A 22876-nucleotide genomic window follows, 5' to 3' on the forward strand; every position below is an offset into this window, starting at 1 on the left:
CGGCCCACTATCGCAGATGGAGGTAGGGGGGAGGTGGGAGGGGCGGGGAGGGGATGGGGCGAGGGAAAAGGGGATGGTGGGGGGAGGGGACTCTAATAGCAAAAGCAGTTCAACGTTACGCTCCCTCGCCTTTGTTAACCGTTCAAAAATCCATAGTTTAAATGATTGTTTTATATTAACAAGGTAGGACAGCTGATCAATAATACTGCAAAGAATCGTCAAAATAAAACGGGGAAAGTTTATTAATCGACTAATACTGCAACATGGTTTCAGCATTTCACCGTTGTACGCTCTCCTTCTTTATACGCTCTTGATAATACATAATAAAATTTCAGGTCAATTGAGGACCGTTATAAGGCTGTTTCTGAGACTGCACAGACCAGATCCATAATTGGGCTTGGAATCTCATGCTATCGAGCAAAGCCTAGCAGTTTCGTCTCTAAACAACACCCCAGGGATTCCGCAGAACAAAAGCATGATAGCGGAGAAGACGAAATGGCTAATGGTCACAATCCGCAGCTAACGCTAACCGGTTCCTGCACTGGTGCTAAAGTGGTGGCAGAATATGGTGAGATGCAAGGTGAAGACACAGTCATGGAAGACGCAATGCAATATGGCAGCACGATCGGTGGCGGTGCAAGGAAAGGTGGTTCAGCAGAGAGCGAGAGTGCGAGCTCGCGTCCTGAGCGCGAACTGTGTACGGAATACACCGTGCAGACGTTCAGCATTACCGTGCTCTGTTCGGAAAGTTACGTCGTCGAACCTGCCGCGCTGCAGTTCCTTGTGTCTCACGGGTTTGATTTCAACAAGCAGTACACAACCGGCGTTCCCTACTACAGGGGTAATGATAAGGTGAGTTAATTTTAAATTAACCTTGCATAGATGGATGTTAGGTACTTTACTGCAGTCTCGCTCACACAAGAAAATGTATGTCAGGGTTCTCCCTACGTTGCGCAAACGGCGCCCCGTTTGGGAAAACTCCCCCCCCCTGTTTCAATCCTTGCGCCCCGTTTAAATTACCTCCGCCCCGATTAAATTCCACCACAATAAAAGTTTGCCAGCGCGGGAATCGATCGTCAAGAATTCTCATTCGACCAGGACACCCGGCGAGTGTATTTTTACCGTGCCACGCATGCACTGCACACAATACACAAGTACAAACAGTCAACCTGTCCCACACCAATCACTAACTGGTACACCGACTCGCTTCTTATATACTTACAGACCCAATACCGATTCTATGGCAGGGCTGTGCGTTGACGATTTTTTTCACGCATTAATAGTGGTACGAAAAAAAAGCGCCCCCCGGAACCCCCCCTAGTTCTCCCCCCCTCCCCTCCCCCCTGTTTCGAATTTCATCCTGGGGAGAACCCTGTATGTGCATCATTGCCCTGGCTGCAGGCTTTGTTAATTATGTTTAGATGATCGGGCCGCAAGAGCTTATTGCACTCTTATTTCTTTCATTTCGTACACGTTTTCTTATGTTTTTCACATATATTAAAGCGCGCGCTCTTTCGGTGAGTCAGTTTAAGTACGTGACTCATTGAATGTGGTCGTGCTCTCATGATTGCACTTGCTGTATGTGACGTCCTATATAGCGCTCGAGATACGAATTTTTCAAGATACGAACAAATCTGTGGAACGAATTAAATTCGTATCTCGGGGGTCCAGTGTATATACTCATTATATTTATGTAGTGTATTAACTATTATAGACTAATCGTTACCCTCGCAGCGTGACGACGACGACGAGGCGTGCCTGCTGCGGCGCGTCGTCACCGAGCTCGTCGCCTGCCGGCGCGTCGTCGCGCTCCACAACGGCTTCATCGACCTCGTGTTCACCTACGCGAACCTGTACGCCCGCGCTGCCCGCCCGACCCTCGCCACGTTCCCTCGCCGACCCTCTCGCAGATGTTCGCCGGCGCGGCGTGTTCGACACGAGCACATAGCGGAGTTCGGCGCGCGCCTGCCCGCCTCCTATCTGGAGTACGTCTACCGCAAGTGGTGCGTATGCGTCGCCGAATCGATTCCCATCGCGGCCGTCCGCGGCTACTTCTTAGCCGATCGGACGGGGTTTCGTCTGCAGATGTATGTGACGATGTCTGCCACGATGTTTGCTGATGATGTCTTCAGATGTAGTGTGACCGATTCGTGCACGACTGTCTGAGATGTATGTGACGACGTGTATGCAGATGTATTGTGACGATCGTATGCAGATGTAATGCAGATGATATGTGACGATGTCTGCCAGATGGTATGTGACAATGCTCCGCCCACGCCGCAGATGTATCGCTGATTCGATGTCCTGCAGCATGTACTGTGACCCCGATGTCTGCAGATGTTTCATCTGTGATGATGTCTTGCAAGATGGTATTGCTGACCCCGATGTCTGCCACGATGTATGTGCACGCATGTCTGACCAATGCATATGTTGACGAATGTCTGCAGATGTATGTGACGCATGTTCTGCAGATGTAGCTGTGATGATGCTCTTGCAGCATGTAATGTGACGATGTTCTGCTGCATTTATGTGACGATGTTGCCCAGATGTACTGTGATGATGTCTAGGCTGATGTATGTGACGATGTCTGCAGATGTATGTGACGATGTCTGCAGATGTATGTGACGATGTCTGCAGATGTATGTGATGATGTCTGCAGATGTATGTGACGATGTCTGCTGATTTATGTGACGATGTCTGAGAGTCCATTTCAATGTTCGACGATGTCAAGGTCACGTTGTGGTCACCGATTAGAAGCGCGACACAACACACACAAATGATCGATGAGTAACCAATCAACTTCGTATATCTCACTGAACGTAAAGCCTGGTAAAATGCAATACAGAGTAACACACGTGTGCTTGTGTGTGCACGTGAGCCTGCTGTTGAGAGCAAGTCTGAGAATACGACCTTGCTTGCGTGACCTACATACGGTCGGCCACCTGCACAGGTTGAAGCCTCGCAAACATGCTGATCCGGGATTGGTCGACTGAACTCTGGCAGTGTCTATAGCTCACTTGTAAATGATATTATTTTAGATATATGCTACTTTATTTGATTATTCTTGATTTTACTGATTATAACTTCCACTCAAGGGAAATTGTGAAAGTGTCATTTACAGACAGGTGTTTGTTCTTTAGAGTTGCCCACTAACACAGGCTAAACGGTTGCTAAAGGACCATCACTTATCTATAAAGGCCACTTTTAGCGTTTATGTAGAGGTTTGGTAGTGGTTGCCAACGTGGATACAATCTGGTATAATATGAGACATGGGCAACTTCGATTTGTTGGGGTTTGTTAGGTATTTTTAATGTTTTGAAAAAATTGGCATAGTACTTAAGAGAGTACATGGTACCAAAGAAAACATAACGTCATTGCTTGTGTTTGTACAGTTTGTTTGTCCCAGCATTATTGTCAGTTAGCTGTTTTTAATTCCTGTGATAAACTTAAAGGTGGAAAAATGCATCAAACTATTTTTTAGTATGGTATCATTTGATGTTTGATGACACTATATGTGTGAATGGGTGTTCATGTTCATTTTTCTTTTGTTGTTCAAGCCAAAGAGACAATTTTGCTGAGGCTCAGGGGTCTAAACGACATATAGGCATTCACTTTCTTGACTACCGTGACTGCGCTGGTTTTGTTGACTACAGACCTTGTGGGCTAGACATGGGAGACCACACTGGAAGTCCTTTCTGCAAGCGTTATGGTGTAAGTGGCAGCTGACTTGGTTAAGCAGCAAGTAGCAGTAAACTGAAATTTTACAAAAGGTTAACATTCATACCAAATTAACAATTATTGTAAGAACATATGGTTACGGGTATTTGGCGCAAGGTAAAAATCGAACTGATTCCAAGATTGCCAATCACAAAATATAAGTGCATGGCAAATTCTCTCTACATGTCAAATGTACGTAGATTTAACGGGTTGCATGCTTCCGTAATTTTTACAGTATATTACCCGCGTTCCTTCGTTAGAGGTTACGGAGGTGTTTGCCTGCAACCTTTACAGTATATTACCCGTCATACCTTCGTTAAGAGTTTACAGAGGTGTTTGCTTGTAAATTTTTTATTTATTTTTTTCACTTCAGTGCTAGAGTTGGATGAGTTTTATTAATTTATCGCAGACTGTTTGCATGTTTTGCTTGTAAAATTTTATAGTTTTATTTTACTTCAGTGCTAGAGGTGGATCAGTTTTAGTAACGGTGACTGTGTGTGTACGTGTTGGCAGGCACACGGCTGGTGTCCCGCGGGAACGAGCTGCGAGCTCAGCCACGACATCGACGTCATCCTCGACAACGATGGCTGCACGATCGAGCGGAAGAAGCGCAGGCGCACGCGCAAGCGAACCCACCAGCGGCAGCTGAAACACGGCGAGGCGGCGGCGGTCGTCGTCGACGCCTCGAGTCGAGATGCGGAGGTCGTCGATGCCTCAAGTCGAGACGCGGAGGTCGTCGACGCCTTGTGTTACGGCGAGCCCATGGGCGAGACAGCCGGTCAGTCAGTCGGTCAGCTCGCTGACACCAACAGCGGACCGGCGAGCATGGATCGTTCGTCCGTTATCGACGAGGCTGCTCGTGGTGAACACGCGTTTGTTGTCACTCGCGATGGAGGCGAACGAAATGGGAGCACGGGAACCGAGGAAAGTTTGCTAGAGGCAGGGGATGCCGCCTCGGTTAGCCGTGCTGTTAAGGATTACTCAGTGAAGCACACGGGCGGCCACAGGGCTGGCTACGACGCCTTCATGACTGGTTTTGCTATGGCCTACTACATACGCAAACACGGAGATTTGAAGTCGCCTGGCTTTGGACTTGGACGGTTCGAGAACAGGCTGTGTCTCAGTGGTAAAGACGTTGGGCTACTTATTTCTAAAAGTACGTTTGTTAAGAATTCCAAGTATCACACAGAAAAGCTCGAAAGAATAGAAAATGCGCAATTGAACATTACACATTAGCATTTCTTTGTATAAGAATAGTAGTTAATAAAAAGCTTCAGTGACTCATTATTCCTTACAGTGATGTATGTTGGTTCTTCTCATTAATCAAAACAGATGGGTGCATTTGCACTTATAGAATCGTTTGGGTTTTCATTTATAATATACATATATTTATATAATTTCATTCCATCATTTAAAAGTGGCCACTATCATTTCACTGTTGTTAAATCATTACGGGCATACAATGTAAATGATTCATTTTCAATATTTATTTAGATAAGGAGGCTGCATAGGTATAGGTTTAGTAATAAAATAAGAAGTCATGGACTTTATTTTACACTAACATACAGTTTACAAGCATTTCATGTTTATATATAATTGGTGCATGAAAAAAGCAACTCGATTATTGCATCTAACAAACTACTCGACCCCATAGTAAAACCACCAAAAATGTAAAATTATACTATATCATGTAGACGAAAGAATCGTCTATACATTGCATGAAGTTGAAAATTACGCAAACATTCATGTGATACTATACATCATATACGCATGTTACTATGTTTATGGCCAAAATTAAATACACGAACATGCTGTATAAATGTGAACCATTATAATGAATAGTTAATAAGTAATAGCCTCCTCTCCTGCAGATATATGTTGCAATTATATCATTTTTACATAATAAAACTTACCCACATGTAAACATTTTCCTTACGCTCTTCGTGACACGTAGTATTGAGTATTTTATAAACAGGACTAGTATACAGTAACTGCTATCAGCAACCTTTCTACATGTTCATTATTATCTAATTCTACAGAGCCAATAATTAAACAAGGCTCTATAAATGTTTATGAGATAAATTTGATTTTATTCGCAACAAATTTAGAGAGCACCATTTTGTCCTCAAATGTTAGTATAAAATTATCCTTGTTCGTTTTTTTTTTCAATGAAATTACTCCTTTTCGGCATACAAAATTCTGATGGTTTTCCACAGACAAGCTAACTCTATGAAACTAAATGGCTGCCCATAACAGATGCAAGATTTTAATTAAGAGAACTATCACGAAGTTGAGACAGTGGTCTGGACAGTTCAATGGAAAACTAATACATGCCGTATTAAAAAGGTGTAAAATAATATTTGTCATATGCATCTATAACCACACTTATAGACATTGGAGCTGTGTCCACAACATCTTTTTTGCTCAAGCACCCTTACACCTTCTCTAAAACGCTTATGTTTACGACTAATATAGCACATGCATATCACAATTGCATTACAATTGAAATGTGGTCAGTTGAGTTTTTGCATAGGTGTTGGCTACCAGTAAATTTTCCAACAGGATACATGCGAACCAAATTTGTCCAAACCAGGAATCTGACACATTTGTCATTATTCACCGCTGATGCGAACAGAGCGAGTACCTTGACATTATTCGTGGTCAGAAGGGACGCAATCAGGATAGCATCGGGAGTAGCGGAAACAAGTGGTCATCTGGTTGTTCTTGCAATAATGAGGGATCTCAGCGTGGGTACCTGAAGACGAAATTCAAGTGATCCCGATTAATGACCGCTCTACAAAAGGATATAACTAAGGAAAAGCTCTATAACACGTACCTACAAAAGGAAAACACTTGCACACGTGCAACGCGACATATTAAGCACCAGACTTGAACACGGGAGATCACAGGTTAGATAAGCTTAAACAACTACACTTTCATCAAGGATGTAAATGTCACACGGAAACAACTCGACTCGATTATTTTGCAGCCAGAGCAACCAACGATACCGTCGTGTGGGGTCGAGTTCATAAATTTGTGTGCACGTATAAAGTTTCATGCATAGTTGTTGTATTTTTAATTAAAAAGTTCTACTACATAACTATATAACTCAGGCCCGTAGCCAGCTTTATATTGGGGGGGGGTTCGTTTTTTAATGTTGGCAATTTGCTCGGCAGGGGCGTGAACAGGATTTGTACCAGGGGGGGTCTAACCGTAACCCAAAGTTGCGAGCACGCGAAGGGGGGGGCCCTCCCCCAGAATTTTTTTTAAAATTACACCCCCTCAGATGCGTTTTCTGCGCGAGCAAGGGGGGGTCCGGACTCCCTGGACCCCCCTGTACACGCCCCTGCTCGGGCGCGAAGCGACCAGGCGAGGGAGCCAAGCGACCGAGCGGGGGGAGGGTGTGGGAGGGGGGTGTTCACTGTTCACCCTCCCGCACGATGAAGATTTTGCAATTATTACACTAAAATGGAGCGACCTGAGGTGAAATTCTTGCAAATTTTCAAACAAAATTTTTTTTTGCTTGGGGGGGGAGGGGGGGGGGGGGTTCGTTCGAACCCCCCGAACCCCCCCTGGCTACGGGCCTGTAACTTGACTGTGCATCATACTAAAGATAAAAATGCAAGTGTATGAAAACTATATACATGTACAACATAATTCCATCCATAGCTGAAAAAATCAAGCGAAAATTGTAACCATTTAAAAGGTCAATACGTGCAGTTTGTAAAACAATGCAAGGAAACCAAACAAACTAATGTGGTCAGGTAAGTTTGAAAACCTAAAGCGGATATACCTGCTTCATGTATCCTCGTTAAGGCGACTACAAGCGATCTGTTATGCAGCTATGTGCGTAAGAATAATTAACAGTTTAGTCCACAAAAATGTGTCCTCATGAGAGCCTAAACATCTGAGTATAACTATCTGCATACATCTGTTATAAAAATTCTTCGTTATTAGGTCTTTGAAGTACTATTACAGAAAATGAAAGTACACCCCTAGTTTAACTTGAGTTTTTAATCTGACAGGTCTCACTGACAAATATTTTGCTACCTACGTTAATTGGCTATCATAGACAGGTGCACAACTTTGGCTTCTGTCATAATAGACACTAACTATGTGAGAGAATATGAAACTCCTGACAATCATTACACAAGAAATACGTAGAGCCGATAAAACAAAGTGAAATTGTACCACACTCACTCTTCAACGGTCTTGCTCTCAGTGACCTCCACCGACGTAGACTCCTGTATGTAGTCGTAGCTGACGTTGCGGTCCCCGATACTGGCCATGCTGTTCATCGTACCGTGGTTGTGCCTACCACCACTGCTCTGCGCTACCGCTCCTCCGTACCCACGGTCTTCGAGTGCCTGACTACTGCTACTATATCCACGACTCTGTTGTTGTCCGCCTGCTCCGTGACCGCGGCTATCCTGCCCGCCACTGCTATACTCGCGACTTTCCTCGAACTTGCTCTCCTGCGTCTGGGTCTCATTGTAATCGCGACTCTCCTGAGCGCCTCCACCGTATCCCCCGCTGGCCTGGGCCCCGCCACTGTATCCGCGACTCTCCTCGGCCCCGCCACTGTATCCGCGACTCTCCTGGGCCCCGCCGCTGTATCCGCGACTCTCCTGGGCCCCGCCGCTGTATCCACGACTCTCCTGGGCCCCGCCGCTGTATCCACGACTCTCCTGGGCCCCGCCACTGTATCCGTGACTCTCCTGGGCCCCGCCACTGTATCCGTGACTCTCCTGGGCCCCGCCACTGTATCCGCGACTCTCCTGGGCCCCGCCACTGTATCCGCGACCCTCCTGGGCCCCGCCACTGCCACGACTCTCCTGGACATTGCTGCTCCTGGCATAGGCACTAGTTTCCTGAACCTGCCCCGCTCCACCGTAAGCATTCAGACCTCTACTCGAGGCGCCCTGTCCTCCCCTTCCGCCTTCTCCCCCAGCGGCGTGGTGACCCGATCCGGAAGCGGCGCCGCCATGCTGCATGGATTCGTGATGACGACTGCCACTGTAGGCGCTTTGGGCGACGCCTGCAGCGGCCGGCGCGGCGTGTATTGCCGCAGTGCTGTAGCCGGCGCTCCCACCTCCGTACGCGCCACCGCCGCCGCCTCCGCCGCCGCCGCCGCCTCCCTGGTACGCGGCGCTGTAGGCATCGTGATTGTAGACGCTGCCCTGGTGGTGATCGAGGCTGCTGTCATAGCCGCGGTTGTCAAAGTTCTGCGCCGTCTGGTAGGTGCCCTGGCCGTTGCCGTACGCTCCGCCGCCCCCGCCTACGCCTCCGCCTCCGCCGCCGTGCCGGTGACTGTACTCGCTCGCGTTCTCGTGACCGAGCGTGTTCGCGCTGTACGGCCGGCTGGCGACCTTCTCTTTCTTCGACGTCCTCCTGTATCCGGGAAGAAAGGTTTATGCAATTCATTACTCGGAATGGGTTTACGGAATTCGTTACTCGGAATAGGTTTACGGAATTCGTTACTCGGAATAGGTTTATGCAATTCATTACTCGGAATAGGTTTACGGAATTCATTAGTCGGAATAGGCTTACGGAATTCGTTACTCGGAATAGGTTTACGGAATTCATTAGTCGGAATAGGTTTACGGAATTCATTACTCGGAATAGGTTTACGGAATTCGTTACTCGGAATAGGTTTACAGAATTCATTAGTCGGAATAGGTTTACGGAATTCATTACTCAGAATAGGTTTACGGAATTCATTAGTCAGAATAGGTTTACGGAATTCATTACTCGGAATCGGTTTACGGAATTAATTAGTCGGAATAGGTTTACGGAATTCATTACTCGGAATCGGTTTCGGGAAAGGTACACAGATATCTCGGAGTCAATGTGAAATGCGAGTTATGCGGAATAGGGCACGGAACAAAAGTTATTTTGAACAGGTGTCGAACTGAAATTTTTAGCAACAGGGTTATGTATTAGTTACTCTGGAGCTTAAAGCCGTGAGTAAAGCTGCTAATCATATAATTAATGTTCGTTATCTATATCACAGCTACGACGTCTCACTTTACATATGTATAGCATGTTTGCATATTGTATGTGTCAGACATTTAGATGTCTTAAAAGATAGAAATACATAAATTGGTACGTTAACAGTTAAACTGAATTTAAGAAATAGAAATATTCCTACTCATAGCATATAACATCAGTCTTCTGTAAAAACGTGTGATATCACCAACAACACTTAACACGTACTACATGCCTCAAACCACATACATTAACAACATGCCTGTATTTGCCCTTAATGTCATCACAAATAACATTCTTGTTATAAAGAACATAGATCACAGTACACAAACCACATCGATGTGCAGAACCCTAACTGTTTCGCTTCAAGACCTAAAATTTGGAGACCTAATTCAGTAGAACGTACTTCCTGGTGCCTTTCGACCGGTAACTTTATGTACATTCTAATGAAGCCATGCACACCAAACAGCAAAACACGAACACTGGGTTCCAATCTATTGGAACTTTGCTGCCATCAACAACGGAAAGAACTATATCACGTCCACTCCACAAACACGTGCCGATACTGACAGCAAGTCTCACCCGGTTAATACCGCAGAGGATTTGCATTTGTTTGGGAAGGGGGAGCAGTATTTGGCTGTGATGGTGCAACCCGCTTCGGAGACATACTAGAGAAGTAAATGTGATAAAAACTCATGAGTACCAACACATATACGCACGCGGACACGCACGCACACACGCAAACACGCACGCACGCACGCACGCACGCGGCCAGTATTTGGTTCACCATCTCAGGCAAAATTCCGAGTTAGCATCTAGTACCGTGCTAGGGAATTCTGCTCGAACGTAACACAGGTGTTGCGAGGCCGCAAGAAAGCCGAAGACATGAATGTGTACGCAAACAATTACGACGAAAGCACTGAGAATTGAAGGAACCTGCACAAAGCTCAATCAACAACTTCTGACAGTACCCTTCATAATACTACGTAACAACAATGTTGAGATTCCCTAGGTACTACTATACCTCCTATCGTTTCGTGTCTGGGTATAGATCTTTCGTCACTAATCACCTGCATCATCAATAGTAATGAATTCCCATTAATAATTAAGATCGTACGCATCACCTACCTCTTCCAGAGGCACAGAGCAAGTGCCAGGATGAGTATGATGAGCAGAAGAGACAAGATGATGATCACGGGAATGAGCCAACGCTGCAAACACACAAAGCAAACGTCAGCTAACTAACACGAGTCTGAATTAAAATGCTATGAGATTAACAACTGGTCTTCCTTTCTCTCAATTCTGTCATTTCTCTCATGCTATTCACCCTGTTCTCGCCAAAAAGAAAGTACAAAGTGAAATTATAAATACAAATATGTTATGGCTTAAGCATTATACATGCATTACGCAATCAGAGATATAAAGAACATTTACGCGTGAGGCGACTGTGAATAAAATTGGCAAAAATTCAGAATATTAGATTATCGTAATAATGTCTCACACACCGTAATCCTGTCTACATACCCATTTGCTGCCGCCGCCGCCAGCTCTGAGAACGTCGGCTGTGACAAGCTCAAGGGCCGTCTCCGGCAGGGGACTTGGAGGCTGCTTTAGATCAGGCAGGATGGCAGGAGACGCGATGCTATCATTGACTGTCACCTTGTAGTCTATCATCGTGACGGGATCTCTGTAATTTTTCCATCAAATTTACGCTCTTTAATCAAAACACGTGAAAAATAAACACACGTTCACGTATTTATCTGTGCACGTTCATATAGATGTTCAGTGGCATAGCCAGGATCTTTTAATGGGGGGGGGGGCAAAACCAGCAAACTGCGCAAAATAGTGGATGACTTAATAGGTTCCTCCGCCTCCCTCTCCACACCCTACGATCCCCCACCTCTCAGCTCTGCAATCTTTGTTTTGGGAGCCATGCGAAAAGCCGACATTTTTGTTTGTTGTTCTCTGCTCCCAAGATATGTAACTGTAACATGTTGACAGTATACTTGCAGGCAAACAAATAAATAAATGGAGATGAAACTCACCGGTCTCTGGTGACGTATTTCTCAGTATCGTAGTGGACATCCTCGACCAGAATTCCACCAGGAGGCACGTACTCTGTAAGAACAATTATAAAACACTGTACGTATGATGACATATTATACAAATTTTTACAGCGACTGTTGCATAAACCTGCAGTTTATCAACACCTGATTGTTGTATCTGACATAAGCAGAACGAATACACAATCACAGGCACAGCTAGGTTCCATACAAGAAACACACAAGCATATGAATGCACTCAGGCATGCATGCATGCATGCATACACACACATAAATATTCTACAGGTATTATATTATTCGAAGGATTTAAGTTAACCGATGTTTCCTTGTTCTTGTTTTACATTGCTACATTAAAGCTGTTAAAATCAGGTCAAGCAACATTAGGAGTGTACACAGCGGTGAACACAGTTTCCCTCGGATTACACAACTATAAACGCCTACTTCTGCTGCGCAAATGCTACAAATTTGTTTATTACTGTGACTAAACAAGTGAAAGAGTCATCCATCAACGGACTTGCTGATCGCTTGCATACCTGCATTTCTCACTGCCCACTGCCCTTGCAAGGAGGTGGCCGTCTCCTTCTCGTCAGTGTACATGACAGCCTTGAGCCGAGGAACGCAGCCACACAGCTTGTTGAATGTGGGCAGCGTCTTATTAATCTGCACGGTAAGTAAACTCTCACAATGAGAACATGGTCAAATAGCACGCACAGGGAGCCCATATACTTCTACCACAGTCTATAACTCAATTTCACTACTTTAAAGTCTTTAATTATTGGCTCCTTGTTGCTATAATAACATCTATCACTGAGCTCTCTATTACTACTTTACAATGCAAATGCAGTAAAATTCTTTACAATTTGGCTCATGCCACGCATGGTGTTCCACGAAGAACCAGGTAATTGTTGTGGTACCATTGAAACCTAATTAAAAAATCGTGTGGTGTTGATAGTACTTTCTATTAGATGAGGTTACATACGTGTACCAATTATTTTTATACAGAGGACTATATTCTGTTGATGAAAATTCATAACTAATCCTAAAATTGTTGTTTGAGAGTTAAACCGCAGGAACATGTAAGAGTAAGTAGTATATATAGTGTCTATAATATGTAAGTTACTGTAGTGAGGACGGTATCCCGTGAATAACATGTGCCCTTCCACGCCTAAAAACAATTACTGAAACAGGTACCATCTACAAGCTGCATTAATTATTGAAACAATTCCCTTTAAAAAATCTATCAGATAAAACAAGTTTCGTGTTCATTCGACGTACGACGTTATTATTTATTCATGGGCAATAAAACCGTGACCCACGTACAGCTATACAGACTATAGTGGCTGTGTATACAATAACATTTACTCACTTGGCTCAGCGTAGGCTGGCAGAAAAGTAGTGCACAAAAATAAGAAAAAAAGACTTCTGTTGTAATGTTTAAATAATGCATCGATATCCAGTGCAACTGTGCGGCATAACAAACCTTGCAGACTGCATGAAAGCTGTTCGATAAACCATACTGAGCTAGCTTCAACGAAACACTAAAATCGTACAGACGCATATATATTGTACTGCAAGTACCAATGAAACGAGACCACAATTTCATAGTTTAAGAAGAATAAAGTCTCAAGCTTGATTATAGCATACAGCTGGCGTATATAGTACCGTCAGTCAGTCAGCATGCTCCTGTTGCAAAAATTTACCTGTTGCGGTGTAGGTGCCTTTAGGAAGAATGGCTCTGGCATGGATCCATAGAGTGTTGTTGTCTCTGTCACTCGTACTAGTGGCGAGCTGTAAATGCAAGACGTTGTCATATGTAGGACTCGATACCGACAAATACATTAAAGCAACAAATTTCACCAGGCAAAAAAACCGAGACTTGCATGTTTCAAGTAAATAAAATTTTCAGTTAATTGCTGAGAGTCAATAACAATTAATTTTTTTAAGAATGTATACATCCATAATTACCACCTTAATTCTATAAATCTAGGAAACATTCTACTTACTATTCAGGCCCTTTAGTTACTAAATTGCCATCCACAGCGACAATTTGTGTATTCCAGGCACTGTTAAATGCAGCTGGAAATAACAAAAATATATGAAATGTATCAGTGTTTTATTTCTAGTAAACAACATACCTAAAAATATAGCAAATCTATATTACTACATTTCAATAAATATCATAAGCTTATTCTTTTGCATGCATAAAGATTAACATTCTTTTAAACGTGACAAATCTTTGAGCGAATCACGTAACTTAATACTTTATTTGACGTGTGTGTTAACGTATCTGCTTTGCTACAATTTACACATGTCAAACATTAAATCTTCAACTACAACGAAGACACGAGCTACAGAATGCGGCATGTTTTAGAATGCATACCATATAAAATTATAAACACATACCTCACATGCATATAAATACATACCACACATACATACCATACATACATATACCATATAGAATACATACCATCATTGTTAAGCGTCAGCCAAGCTTGTTGAATGCCATACTTGATGGTGCGGTTGTTGATGGTGTCTAGGTCCCCGTGCACGTACAGATAGGATGCCTTCACAGGCTGGCAGTCGCACAGCTCCAGGTTATACTCTACACACAATTGATCCACATTGCATTACGTATTTCACAGCGAGATTTTTGAGAATGTATTTATTGGGACGCTGCATCGTAAGATTGTTAGCAATTGACATCGAGTTTTTAATATGCACAACATTAGCAGAGTATGCGCATGTTGCAGATATTATTTTTTATCCCAAAATAAGCGATTTGTTTTAATACTTATAATTACGTGTTACTATACATATCGTGCCTGAAATACAGTCTGGATAGTAAAGGAACACTTTCAATGTTGGAATTGCTAATACTAAGGACCCTATTGTGGCAAGTCTTATAAGCACACAAGTGAGATCCCCTTTACTAAATTTCTCACAACTTTCACAGATACGAGACACTCGCTCCTTTCACCTACAGTCTCCTCTCTTCCACAGTGCTTAGCAACTAATACTTGCCTTCCTTTGCCAGAGTTTCACGGAATGTTTCAGGAAGCAACAAGTATGAGATATCTTTGTCATCTGGTGTGTTTGACGTTACAATGTAGTTGACCTTGACAGCATAATCCCAGGACTTGGTGTCATGTGGGTCAGACAGGAACACATACGGAGATTCGATGTTCAGCACGTCCACAGCATAGCCTAAGAAAAACAATAGAAGATGTATAAATATCATTTGGAAAACGTTTTACTGCTTTAATTATCACCTACAATTATGATAGGTCATCTTAAATTCTCTTTTCACTTCATCAAGCATTCTCCTATATGATATATGGTAGCACAACCAAATGTCACAGCAATACATTAATTGAATCACAGAGAATACTGATATATACACGTTTCACCACAAACCACATGTAAACTGGAATACCAGAACACAAATTAGGGTTTCTATTTCTATGCATCTAGCGGGGCTAGTAACCTGCAATGATCCTCTATGTTATCCAGAGTAAATAAAAATAAATCAACTTGTATTTATTTCTGATATTAATAATTATTTATATATATATATATATATATATATATATATATATATACGTACCTTGCCCGAGCGTATCCCAGGCTGCTTGCAGTGCATCCTCTACCTTGTCATTCTCGTACGGTGCCAGCTTCGCCTTGAGGAATATGTGATGCACCTTGGTCCTGAACTCACAGTTACATGCTAGCCCATAGGGTCGCAGGCTATTGTCAAGGTTGGGGTTCTGTACCGGTCCGAAGCGCATGCGCGGATCAAGCAGGCGACCGTTGACTTTAGTGAAGTATGATATTCCTGTCAGATGAGCACTGAAGCAGAGAACGTAGGAAAGTTGTAGGTTTTAACAAGTAGATGTGGCACATGTACTAAACTGAATAAAAGTTATCAATAAAGACGAAAAGAAAAGTATATACAATATAAATATAATACATTTGAACATTAACAGATTTAGGACAGAGCACACTATATGAACTGGAATAAACAGATAAAACACGGACTAAACACATAAATGGTGCAAAACGCACTGAGAGCCACAAACTATTACGGACCAAATTAGCAGTTCATTACAGTCCGTTGCAAAATACATGGACTACCACGTACTATAACCACAGACTGCTAACAGACTACCTATTAACAATTACTTATCTAATCTTGAAAGTCCGTGATTATTACGTTCATAGTACGTGAACTTCCCCACGAGCGTGGCAGCCGCATACCAGCAGTGGGAGCTATTGAAGCAGCCAAGTATTATAACAGGTGCTCTTCGTTTGTTTTGCACCATTTATGTGTTTAGTTCGTGTTTTATCCATTTATTCCAGTTCATAGTGGCAGTTAATTTGAGATGCATGATACCCTTAAACATAAGTACTGTCATGTGAATACGACAGTGCATATTATTCAAGACAATGTTTTGTTTTAACATGATAGCAAAAGGACTCAACCTCTTGTTGCCAGTGACAATGTACGGATCGATCTTGGCCAGTACGATATCGATGTCAGTCGGATCCACGTCCGGCAGACTAGCAGCCCAAGCATTCTCCAACGCCTCCTCTATGCTGGCTCGCTCCGAGCTACCAACATCTCCCCTCACGAAGACCTGCCAAGATAAACGATTACACACATAGCATTCCCTAGCTGGACTAATCACAACTAAAACAAAAGGTTTCAATCATCTAAGATATATGTAGGAGGCCTTATTTATATAATAGTCTGAAACGTGTTGGTCATCAGGATCTAAACAATTAAACTCAAACAGAAATATAAAATGCTGCCAAAAAACGATTTATCTGTGGCAGGTATGGTTTTAGTATTTAAAGAAAATGGAAAAAATATGGTAAAAATTCAACTCACAATCTGGATATTTTACATCACATTTTTTCCGAATCAGAACTGCTGCTGCATTGTAACATATTCACATCCTTAATTTAAGTCATATCTTATGGAAATAGAGTATATATATATATATAGTTCTCTTACATATGGATCTACGTACCATATATGCATCCTTCCAGTTAAATGCTACGTCAGATGGATAGACGTTGATTGCATTCTGAGTGTCTTCAGTTAGCTTCTTGGCAAAGTATGTTTCATTGATACCATTGTCCTTTTCTTTAGGCACTCGCGTTGGTCCACCGAACACAATGTATGAGACCTCTGTCACACCGATGCTACAAATGGCACACACACACACACGTTAATCTTGCTTTCTGCTATGTATATAGGAATGACCAGTTTGTTTAAGCGAATTATTTTAGTTTCCATCAGTACGCAATTTTTAATGTAATATCTGTGCATCAACAGTTCCCATGTTGGGAAATCTAACTTTTCAAAGTTTGCATGATATTTGGCAGGAATTTATATACATTTTTATATATTTAACTAGATTTATTTACCCATTCACACCGGCCTTCTCTTCTTCCTTGACAGACTTTACTCTGATTATACACCTGCATTCTTCAATGAAGTCTGCAATATCAAAGTGTTTACGAGTTATGATTTAAATAATGCACGCACACACACAGAAACACATGCGCGAATGCACACATGCACGAGCACGCACACGCACAAAAACAACACACGCACGCACACGCACACAAACAACACACGCACGCACACACACACAAACAACACACGCACGCACACACACACACGCACTCGCACGTATGCACGCACAAACAAATGCACGCACGCACGCACGCACCCACGCACACACACACACAAAACCCAACCCTCTGCCCCCCCTTCGACGACGACGAGACCTGCAACGCTCTCGCGACGCTCACCTCTGTTGTTCGCCTCCCACGCCTCCTGCACGATGACGGACACCTTGCTGACCGGCGCAGGCCGCGTCAGCTTCACCATGCGCACGCTGGACGGCGGCCGCGGCTCACACTCGCACGAGTGAAGACCCATCGCGGCTAGCTGAGCGTTGAGCTCGCGCTGCGACGGCTCGTCGAGAACGTAGCCGAACGGCACCGTCGTGCTCTTCAGGATCGTGTAGCGCACCGCCTGTATCTTGTCGCTGTAACAAACACGGAAATACACTATATCAGTGAACGCGGCAGCGTCAGGCTCTTCAGGATCGTGTAGCGCGGCACTGCCTGTATCTTGTCGCTGTAACAAACACGCACTCATTATATTAGTGAACCGAGATTTTCGCGAAATAACTATAATAATCTCAGCAAAAATTCCCTACTGGCCAAACTCTGGAACAGTCCAGCTGCCGGGTTTGTAGCAAACCCTGAGCATCCACTCATCATCACCTTTACCAGAGGTAAAAGTTGTTATTCTCAGTGGTTTTAGACACAAGCAAAATAGTATCATGACCAAGTGACCAAGTGTATATATACACACACGCACGCACGCACGCACACACACACACACCTACACACGCACACACGCCCCCACCCGCACCCGCGCGCACTGCACGCACACGTATGTATTTATTTATTTATATTTATATTATAGATATTGAAAATGCTTTCACATGCCTCATGCCAGTAGTTTAACATCTCAGCAGCAGTGATGAGAGAGAACCACTCACCCCTTGTCATTGTACAAGTTGTCGTCAATGCCGAGTAGCTTGACTCTCCACAAGTCCTGCTCTGCACCCGATTCTGCCCCTGCAATGCGCAAAAACATTCAGCTATCGGCTACTGGACTCTGATACCCAACAGACTTCTTAGTTGAAGAGAGAAGCTGCCCAGTGAATGTGTGATGTGTGTGTAATGCTATGTGTATGTGTACTAAGCACAGGTAGGATCCGGTCTGATTTCATGATGGAATGAATTGGCGACAGGCGCAGAAATTCTACGTGTCTTAACCCTGGAAGACAATCCTAATTAACCAGGTTTCCTCATGTACTAGTGCTTAATATATTCTAAGCATACAAAAATGGCCTTCCTCGTTGGTTTTTCTTAGAGAGCAAATTTAGCAGATTCGACGCAAATCGGTGAAGTAAACTTTGCGTTACTGTGTTGCTTTTGTTTCTGTTGTTTACTGTGTTACTTCGTTGTGTTTGTAAAAGTGATACGGATTTCACGACCACAACGTACTTGGATTCTTCTCCACCCACGCCTCACGGATGGCACCGAGCGGTCTCGACAGCTGGTCTCCCTCCAGCGGCTGCGTGAAGTTGGTGTAGTAGTGGTAGACCGGCGAGACCTTGCAGGCGTGGCACAGCCGCTTGTCCCTGACCAGGTTGTCAAGGTTCTGCTGGACGATGGACGACAGCGGCCACGGCTGGATCTCGTCCTTCAGCGGCCAGTGGCTGCTGCGGGACAACGGCTCGCCGCCGCGCGTCGTTACGACGTACTCGATGCCGGTGACGTCCTCACTGCATCGAAACCGATGTCACAGGATGAACACCAAACATGCAACATGCGCATAGTTACATGCACACTATATTGGATCGTATTTAACAAAATCTTATCACGTCGAAAGCCGTTCAGTACGCGTGGCTGCGACATTTAATCGAATACCATGTAATTAATGCCGTATGGAAATAATTTTGGTAAGCATGTATGGTGTTGCTCGATATTTGCATGCATAGTATAGTGGATGGTATTTAACAAAATCTTATCACGTCGAATGCCGTTCAGTACGCGTGGCTGCGACATTTAATCAAATATCACGTAATTAATGCTGTATAGAAATAATTTTGGTAAGCACGTATGGTGTTGCTCGATCGACTACTTACAAGTACTGCCTGCGGACATACGCCTTCTGTCTCAGAATTTCCACGTTAACGGGAACTGCAAGAAACAGCACAGCAATGAAATTGTTATCATCCCTGTCGTCGTGGCAACACACGAGACAAACCATCGAGCTATATATAGTGCCTATATTAACATTTAATAAGTAAAGCGTTTACATGACAACACAATCTCACATGATTCTGATACCAGTAATAATCCATTACAATAATCGTAATGAATTAGAACAATAATACCAATCAGATAAATCCAAAGAATTTAGGAGACAAAAATTTGCATCAATCAGGAGAGGAAATGCTCGACACATCTAGGTGATTACAGAACTCTCGATGTCAATGAGTTGTTTGAAATGCCCCTGTGAAGAAGTGAGTTCTCACCGCTGATCTGGGTTTGAATGGCGCGCTGCAAGGCTGTGCTGATAGCCAGGTACTCATCAGGTTCCACACTGCCATAGACGTACAGTGTGCGCACAGGCAGCACCGTCTGAAGGTCAGACTTAGAACAAACAATGCAGAGACACAGATTAACATAAGATTTTCATCCCAATATGTAACTCCTTACCATCATCGCTACGAGTAATACAGAGAAACAATACTTCAATAAATAGTGTGACATCTCGTGAAGGTGAACATTGATAAATCTTATGTCGGACGTTTAAATTTTACTACGTCATTTCAGTTTCCATGCAGCTGATTGTGTGCTTACAGCAATTTATGATCGTACATGTGGTGATGCACAGATTAATTTAAACCTGTAATTAATAGCTTGTTAGAGCATTAATCACCTGTGAATTCGGATCCCACTCTGGAGCTACTTCTCTGGAATCAACTAACCAATTCTTAAGATAGACCAGATACGGAACGACTGTCGTATTCAATTGGTTACTGAAACAAAAATTTATATGCATACAGAAATGCAGTAATAGCCATAGCGTCAAGTCAACATAATATATATACATATCTATCTATGACATATATACACGCACACACTCGGGCGCACGTAGAACATAATATATATACATATTATATCTATGACATATATACACGCACACACTCGGGCGCACGTAGAACATAATATATATACATATCTATCTACATATATGCATACATATCTACCTCTAAAAACGACCAATTATAATGTAATGTAAACCGATTGGGAGATTAACATCTATACATTAGCTAATAAGTTTGCTTACAAAGTTTGCTAATTAAGTTTTCTAATTAGTTAAGTTTGCTAATTAAGTTGGCTTACTCTGCAGTTCCGTGTTCAACATAGTTCTCCTGATATTCCAATACGTCCAGGGAAAGATCTGATGTTCCAGCTCCTGAAAAAAAACAGAACAGCCCAAATTAATATTCATCATCAAACTGCAGGACGCGTTATACTACCATATTACACATCGATAATAACGTCCAGTAAATAATTAAGCAGATAATTTCACGTTTATGCACAAAGCAAGTAAGATGGCGTGGAGAAAATAATTACCCATCTGGTTCATGATGTTTTCTAGTGCACCGGTGCTGGAAATGCTGCGCACGAGCCCAGACGCACTCTCATCGTGTAACCTGGCTGCCTGCTTATCCTCCACGTAGTATGGAATGACCTTGCTGTAGCTGTAGTCTAGTGGTATCAGGGTACGGCCTGAATACATGCCGTACTCCACCCCTATGTCATAGAAATCACAGTTAAACTAATATCACGAGGATCATACAATTTATACATGATAAGAAACAAATAAAAAATGATATATAATATTATCGATGATATCATAGGGAGAGAGGAAGACAGAGAGAGAGAGAGAAAGAGAGAGAGAGAGAGAGAGAGAGAGAGAGAGAGAGAGAGAGAGAGAGAGAGAGAGAGAAGAGCAGAGAGAGAGAGAGAGAGAGAGAGAGAGAAAGAGAGAGCGAGAGAGAGAATGAGACAGAGAGAGAGAGAGAGAGAGAGAGAGAGCGGGGAGAAACTATTATCATGAATGAAAAAATAGTGCAATCATTGTATTTAACTACCATTGTGGTGATGTATGGAACTCAACCCACCATTTTCTAATAGCATTTCCTGGAAGGTTTCTGCAGTGGGCCTGCCAGCACCAGCCTTGTTTGGATGAGCTCCGTCGACAACAATGTTGTACTTGTAACCAATCACAGGCGCACTGCAAATTACAAAGATTCTCATAAAAAACTTACATGTGCATGTGCATGTGCATGAGTATGAGTATGCCAGTATGTGTATGTGTATGTGTATGTGTATGTGTATGTGTATGTGTATGTGTATGTGTCCACATAAATGTGTATGTGTATGTAATGTGTATGTGTCATGTGTACTTGTGGTATGTTATTGATGTAATGTGTATGTATGTGTATGTCGTATGTGTTATGTGTATGTGTATGTGTACTGTGTATGTGTATGTGTATGTGTATTGCATGTGTAGTGTTTGGATGTGTATGTTGTGTGAAGTGTTGTATTGTATATATACGATTGTGTATGTGTGTGTGTGCGCTGCTGTGATCGTATATATGTGTATGTGTATGTGTATGTGCGTGTGTGTGCGTGTGTATGTGTATGTGTATATATACATGTGTATGTGTGTGTATGTGTCTGTGCGTGTTACATGTGTATTTGCAACATTACCTATCAGGTTTTAAATACCTCTGAACACACACACGGCGGCTAAATTATGATAATTAGGGGTCACTAATGACTCGAGCATACTCACTGAAGAAGAAGTATACTTGAAGAAGAATACTCACTTGTTGTCACCGACATAGAACTCGTTCGGTGGATAGAATGGCGTCACGACAAACTGCTGTTTCCTGGTACGATAGTTATTGCCAGTTGTCATGTTCCTAAGCACTGCAAAGGGGGAAAAACCATTCTAAACACTCAGGCACATCACTAAGCTCAATCTACGAGTAGCACAGCATACGTACAGTTATAAATTAGCACGTATAGTCAGCTTACACATGAATTTTACGCAACGCTGAATTGAGTATTACTTTATTGTTATATATCCAATAAGAGATACGCAACGGTAAATAATATATCGTCGTATAAAACATCTCGCGACAGAGGAATAACGTTCACAAGACGCTCACCCTGATTTGCGTTGTGCCAAGCATCTCGGATGGAGACGCGTATGTTCTCGTAGTCGTCTGCGGTCAGCGGACCGGGGATGTACAGCTGCTGGTGGTCCTGGCACGTGGGGTCGTCGGTGGGGCACACGTTGATGCCCAGCCGATTCCTCATGACGTCCTTGTACACGCGTCCGCTCGCGACGTCGCTCGTGATCACGTACCCGTTCAGGTCGGTGTCGTCGAGCTGGAATCTGTACAGGTATATATAATATTATTATTTAT

General features: G+C 43.2%; 2 protein-coding genes across 3 annotated transcripts in view; one reads left to right on the top strand and one right to left on the bottom strand.

The window, feature by feature from the left end:
• The first annotated feature begins 323 nt into the window (after positions 1-323).
• On the top strand, positions 324-5004 carry LOC106809979 (target of EGR1 protein 1-like). 2 transcript variants are annotated; one of them, XM_014813218.1, is made up of 5 exons: positions 324-852; positions 1735-2003; positions 3558-3711; positions 4231-4579; positions 4613-5004. In XM_014813218.1, exons 1-5 carry the CDS (start codon positions 496-498, stop codon positions 4951-4953), a joined length of 1470 nt encoding a protein of 489 aa, XP_014668704.1. In that variant the 5' UTR covers positions 324-495; the 3' UTR covers positions 4954-5004. The 2 variants fall into 2 exon arrangements, with proteins under 2 accessions (XP_014668704.1, XP_014668703.1); XM_014813217.1 differs by having other exon boundaries at positions 4231-5004.
• Positions 5005-5235: 231 nt separating this feature from the next.
• LOC106809973 overlaps positions 5236-22876 on the bottom strand; it is a 42717-nt gene continuing 25076 nt past the window's right edge. Inside the window, exons 26-50 of the mRNA XM_014813213.1 lie at positions 22616-22845; positions 22271-22373; positions 21560-21672; positions 21009-21188; positions 20775-20847; positions 20308-20407; positions 19901-20018; positions 19508-19562; positions 18864-19144; positions 18353-18431; positions 17592-17830; positions 17202-17274; positions 16802-16976; positions 16251-16405; positions 15376-15617; positions 14793-14975; positions 14239-14373; positions 13772-13844; positions 13469-13556; positions 12302-12428; positions 11751-11823; positions 11230-11392; positions 10834-10916; positions 7918-9108; positions 5236-6472 (exon numbers count right to left, since the gene is read on the bottom strand). Coding sequence (XP_014668699.1) covers positions 6460-6472; positions 7918-9108; positions 10834-10916; positions 11230-11392; positions 11751-11823; positions 12302-12428; positions 13469-13556; positions 13772-13844; positions 14239-14373; positions 14793-14975; positions 15376-15617; positions 16251-16405; positions 16802-16976; positions 17202-17274; positions 17592-17830; positions 18353-18431; positions 18864-19144; positions 19508-19562; positions 19901-20018; positions 20308-20407; positions 20775-20847; positions 21009-21188; positions 21560-21672; positions 22271-22373; positions 22616-22845 — 4345 coding nt within the window. The 3' untranslated portion in view covers positions 5236-6459. The remainder of the gene's footprint in view (positions 6473-7917; positions 9109-10833; positions 10917-11229; positions 11393-11750; positions 11824-12301; positions 12429-13468; positions 13557-13771; positions 13845-14238; positions 14374-14792; positions 14976-15375; positions 15618-16250; positions 16406-16801; positions 16977-17201; positions 17275-17591; positions 17831-18352; positions 18432-18863; positions 19145-19507; positions 19563-19900; positions 20019-20307; positions 20408-20774; positions 20848-21008; positions 21189-21559; positions 21673-22270; positions 22374-22615; positions 22846-22876) is intronic.

The sequence above is a fragment of the Priapulus caudatus genome, unplaced genomic scaffold, assembly GCF_000485595.1.
Source record: "Priapulus caudatus unplaced genomic scaffold, Priapulus_caudatus-5.0.1 Scaffold401, whole genome shotgun sequence".
In the NCBI taxonomy this organism is placed as follows: Eukaryota; Metazoa; Priapulida; class Priapulimorpha; order Priapulimorphida; family Priapulidae; genus Priapulus; species Priapulus caudatus.

Bases quoted from the DNA above. Each gene is read 5' to 3' on its own strand.
- LOC106809979 (XM_014813217.1), top strand. From the start codon at position 496: ATGGCTAATGGTCACAATCCGCAGCTAACGCTAACCGGTTCCTGCACT. The intron at 853-1,734 runs GTGAGTTAATTT...TTACCCTCGCAG, and splicing joins ACTACAGGGGTAATGATAAG to CGTGACGACGACGACGAGGC. The intron at 3,712-4,230 runs GTAAGTGGCAGC...ACGTGTTGGCAG, and splicing joins CTTTCTGCAAGCGTTATGGT to GCACACGGCTGGTGTCCCGC.